Below are 5,232 nucleotides of genomic sequence, written 5' to 3' on the forward strand. Positions count from 1 at the left end.
CACGCAGCTCTCCTGCGCTCCGGGGTCTCGGGCAGGGCCAGCAACAGGGCGGAGCAAACCTCTGTTTACCTGGAAAGCTAGCAATGCCTCTCGAGGCTCTAACACGCCCCCTGCTGGTTCACTTGCAACTTCTCTTGATTTCCTAATTAATATTTCCCTTACCAAGGCTCAGATCTGGAAAAAAAAAAAAATGAAATGGATGAAAAATAAAAGCTTCTTTCCACATGGAGATTGAGAAGCCACAGGGAGCAATGGAAAAATTGGAGAACTGGAGAACCACCCCTCCTACCCCAGTCACCTTCAAGTTTAAACCCTCAGGCTGAATCAGAGAATAAAAATAAAGGATTGTGGTTTCTGGACTATAAACATGTTCCACGAGGGTGCACAGAACATGGTAGCCTCCCTCCCCCCACACACACCAGAAGCTCTGGTACCTGCTTTTCTATTGTACGATAGAGGAAGCTCAGTGTGGCTTGCCTATGTTTTATGTTTGGGGGAAGTATATAATATTTAAGTCTCAGCCCAGGTCCCTGCAATGCTACTTAGTCCCTCACCCCACTCCCTTATGTCCAAGGCACACAAAGAAAACCAGAGTTAGAATCAAGTCATTGACTTTTATTATCATTCACGTTTTATAGGAAAAGGAACTAGAAAATAGGTCAGAGTTGTATGAAAAACAAATCTGGGTTTGTACAAGTGTCACTGTGTTTACACATGGGAGCAGCACTGTCCCCACATTGGGCACAGCAGGTGCAGGTGTCAGATGCCCCTTTACAGACACAGCCCTGGGCACACTTGGAGCAGCCGACTGGGCAGCAGGAGCAGCAGCCTGGGAAGGAAGGGAGGAGGGGACAGACAAGGTTTACCTCTCTGGAGGCCTGGCAGGAACTCTGCCCCTCACACTAAGGGTTTGTTTCTTTATAAATATACAGGGTCTCCATGCCTAACCAGCTAGAGTTTAGCCCCCACCCCCAACATTCTAGGAGTACATGCCTGCATCACCTTGTGTGTGGACACATTTGAAAGAATAGCACAGCTCTGTTCTGAGACAACACATGTGAACTGGGGTCTGTGTCCCAAAAGAGAATGGATGCCTGACCCTGGGAGCTCAGGACAGTGCAGAAAGCCTGGAGAGGGCCAGAGTGGTCTCCAGGGAACAGAGGACACTCAGTTCCCCAGAGTCCTGGACTCAGTGCCAGCCTTGGCTTCCCTCCCTAGCTCGGCAGCAGCCCCAGATGTGTCTACCAGGCCCCACTCACTCTTCTTGCAGGAAGTGCACTTGCAGTCCTGGCAGCTGCAGGAGCTGGAGCACGTGCAGGAGGTGCCTGTGTGGAGGAGAAGGACAGCAGTGAGCTGCAGACATGGGCAGGACACAGGGAGGGTCCCTAATGCCTGTACCTAGCACTCTGCAGGCCCAACCCAGGCTCCTCCTGTCCCAGGTGGAAGACACAATGTGCACCCCATCTCTCTACCCTCTGCTGGGAACCACGGAGCAGGCTCAGGTGTTTTACCACCCCCCACCCCCGTTGAGAAAGTGTGGTGCCCCAGGCATGTGGCTGTAGGCAGATGGTAACAGACAGGACAGACTAGAGCCCCTGTCCCCTGGCTTGAAGTGAGAGGGAGGGATGGGAGGTTGGGAAATTGCTTTCCACATGGAGATTGAGAAGCCACAGGGAGCAATGGAAAAATTGGAGAACTGGAGAACCACCCCTCCTACCCCAGTCACCTTCAAGTTTAAACCCTCAGGCTGAATCAGAGAATAAAAATAAAGGATTGTGGTTTCTGGACTATAAACATGTTCCACGAGGGTGCACAGAACATGGTAGCCTCCCTCCCCCCACACACACCAGAAGCTCTGGTACCTGCTTTTCTATTGTACGATAGAGGAAGCTCAGTGTGGCTTGCCTATGTTTTATGTTTGGGGGAAGTATATAATATTTAAGTCTCAGCCCAGGTCCCTGCAATGCTACTTAGTCCCTCACCCCACTCCCTTATGTCCAAGGCACACAAAGAAAACCAGAGTTAGAATCAAGTCATTGACTTTTATTATCATTCACGTTTTATAGGAAAAGGAACTAGAAAATAGGTCAGAGTTGTATGAAAAACAAATCTGGGTTTGTACAAGTGTCACTGTGTTTACACATGGGAGCAGCACTGTCCCCACATTGGGCACAGCAGGTGCAGGTGTCAGATGCCCCTTTACAGACACAGCCCTGGGCACACTTGGAGCAGCCGACTGGGCAGCAGGAGCAGCAGCCTGGGAAGGAAGGGAGGAGGGGACAGACAAGGTTTACCTCTCTGGAGGCCTGGCAGGAACTCTGCCCCTCACACTAAGGGTTTGTTTCTTTATAAATATACAGGGTCTCCATGCCTAACCAGCTAGAGTTTAGCCCCCACCCCCAACATTCTAGGAGTACATGCCTGCATCACCTTGTGTGTGGACACATTTGAAAGAATAGCACAGCTCTGTTCTGAGACAACACATGTGAACTGGGGTCTGTGTCCCAAGAGAGAATGGATGCCTGATCCTGGGAGCTCAAGACAGTGCAGAAAGCCTGGAGAGGGCCAGAATGGTCTCCAGGGAACAGAGGACACTCAGTTCCCCAGAGTCCTGGACTCAGTGCCAGCCTTGGCTTCCCTCCCTAGCTCGGCAGCAGCCCCAGATGTGTCTACCAGGCCCCACTCACTCTTCTTGCAGGAAGTGCACTTGCAGTCCTGGCAGCTGCAGGAGCTGGAGCACGTGCAGGAGGTGCCTGTGTGGAGGAGGACAGCAGTGAACTGCAGGCACAGGCAGGGTCCCTAATGCCTGTACCTAGCACTCTGCAGGCCCAGCACTGGCTCCCCCTGTCTCAGGTGGAAGACACAATGTGCCCACCACCTCTTTACCCTCTGCTGGGAAGCACAGAGCAGGCTCAGGAGTTTCACCCTAGTTGAAACAGTGTGGTGCCCCAGACATGTGGGAGGTGGGAACAGAGTAGAGTCCCTTGCCCCTGGCTTGAAGTGAGAATCTTGAGACAGAGAAGGAGGATGAGGTTGGGAAGTTGGAAAGGCTGGTGATACTGCCTGATCAGGGGGAAAGAACTAGTGTTGTAGAGTGAGGAGCCCACTTCAGCTAGAAATGAGTGTGCCCTCTGATGTCCCTTACCAGTGGCACAGGAGCAGTTGGGGTCCATTTCCAAGGCAAGTGAGTCAAGGTCCAAAAGAAGCAGCAGAAATCAGCCAGGCTTCTCGAAGGAGTAGGGAAGCCTAGCAACCCAACTGTTCAATTTATAGTTGAGGACTCAGTCTGGGTGCAAAGGCCACTCCCTGGCCCTGAAATTGCCCTGTCCCACAGACCTGCAGGGGACCCTGGACAAGCTGAGTGCAAACACCTGGCTGAGTGCAGAAACCCAGGGATGTTCTGTGTCCACTGGGGGACATCCCCCAGCCAACCAGGGTGGCCTATGCACACAGCCCCACTACCTGGCAAAGCCTGCAGCCCCTTTCCAGTTTTCTAGAAATTGCAGAACTCCCCAGTTTTCTGGAAATTGCAGGATCCCGCCCCCCCCCCCGGCTTTCAAAACCACTACCTAGGCCTTTTCTGAACCCCTTCTCTGCCAGATTCCTCTTAGTTTTGCCTTTCCTGGAAGGACCTGTGCAACTCCAGCCTCATGCTCAGGTACAGATATCCAGACCCCACAGCTGTGCACTCTTCAGAGGATTCAGGTCTGTGCTTGGCTCCTGTGCACTCTCTGTCCTCAGGTTTCCATTACAGGACGAAGGCTAGGTATCAGCCATGTGTGACGTTCTCCCTACTCTACTGCTGGGTGAGATGGAGGGGAGTGACTGCAGGAAGCTGGTCACTGTCTGCTCCTGCCTCCTGTTCACCCCTGAGTTTCCCCGGCAAGACCCTACTGCTGCTTCCTGAAGGAGGGACACCTGCATGCTCTACCCCTGCAAGAGTCACCTGTGAAGAGGGCAGCAGTGAGCTGAGAACGGAGACAGAAGAAGCAGCACACGATTGTTAACTTCCCAGAGCTCCTCATCTGAGCGGGGCGAGTTCTGAAAACTGCCCCATTCAGAGAGGACAGAGAGATGCCTGCCCTTCTGTCCTCTGACTTCAGAATGGCAAGTGATCTTCTGTGTCACCCCCAAAAGAAAGTCCCAGTCAACAGAGCAGCCAGTGATGACAGCAGCTGAGGCCAGGACCCAAGGATGGACTCTAATAGTCACCTAGCTCTTCTGCTCAAAGCATTCAATGCTGGGTGATGTGGGCAGCCTGATAGTCCATGCACTGTGACAGGCAGGGACGGGGAAAGTAGACATACCTCTAGAGCTCAACCAGAAAAAAAAAGTGTACACAGAGAAGAAGGTACTCAGCCCAATACCCGAGATGTGGCATCCTCACTTCTAGGCTTTCTCTGTTGTGACTGCAAGGTAGACATACCCGGGCCCATGCCAGGTATGAACTACTAGGGGCTCATGAGTATTAGGAATACATTTCCAGACCTGGTGAAACTGGAGTCACAAGGAAAGAATCAAGTGCAGATGAATGGCCCCAGGTGATAGAGCCTGGACAGCACATCAGGCATTCCTTGTAGCTAGGTGGGGCTGCTGCACCTGGCCCTTTCCCTCCCAAGTGACCTGAGTAGACAGATCCTCCCCCAGCCCTGTGCAGGGCTGAGAGCACACAGAGCTGAGTGCAGAACTTCACTCCCCTTCTGCTCCCCTTGGAGACCTCCCCTTCTGCTCCTGATCCTGCTGGAACTGGAACTGTGCTTCCAGATACCTTGCAAGGTGACAAGGCCTCCCTGACACCTCGTAGGTCCTTTCCAGTTTTAGAAGGCTTTCAGCACCCAGCCCCCACCAGCATTCCAGGACCCAATCCTGACTGTTTCTCCCTTCCCCCGCTCCCTTGTTCCTAGCCCCATGGATGTCACGTTCCCCAGGCCTGGAGTCCAGCTCCTGAATAATTGCTAAGCTGTGGTGAATAATCATGTTCAGAGGACTGGTTTCTGATGTCACCACTGTGTCCCACTGCACTGTCTGCCTGTCCCACACATCCACCTACTCCCAATCTTTGATCCTGTTTCCATTTTGCATAGAGTTGGCTGATATGAAGCTCTGCTCCACTGTCTTTTCATCGTTAAGACTGGAGGGTCCTAGACCCACAGGTGTATGTTGTAGAGGTGTCAAACTATCCTGGACTTAGCCGGGTGTGGTGGTGCATGCCTGTAGTCCCAGCACTTGGGA

General features: G+C 52.6%; 1 protein-coding gene across 1 annotated transcript; it reads right to left on the reverse strand.

The window, feature by feature from the left end:
- Nucleotides 1-2,085: 2,085 nt before the first annotated feature.
- LOC103735607 (metallothionein-1-like) lies at nt 2,086-3,265 on the reverse strand. Its single transcript, XM_029564418.1, has 3 exons — nt 3,146-3,265; nt 2,688-2,753; nt 2,086-2,257 (listed from the first exon to the last, which is right to left on the reverse strand). Exons 1-3 carry the CDS (start codon nt 3,171-3,173, stop codon nt 2,088-2,090), a joined length of 264 nt encoding a protein of 87 aa, XP_029420278.1. The 5' UTR covers nt 3,174-3,265; the 3' UTR covers nt 2,086-2,087.
- Between the last annotated feature and the right edge of the window lie 1,967 nt (nt 3,266-5,232).

This window comes from Nannospalax galili, unplaced genomic scaffold (genome assembly GCF_000622305.1).
Source record: "Nannospalax galili isolate Female #2095 unplaced genomic scaffold, S.galili_v1.0 scaffold957, whole genome shotgun sequence".
Classification (NCBI taxonomy): Eukaryota; Metazoa; Chordata; class Mammalia; order Rodentia; family Spalacidae; genus Nannospalax; species Nannospalax galili.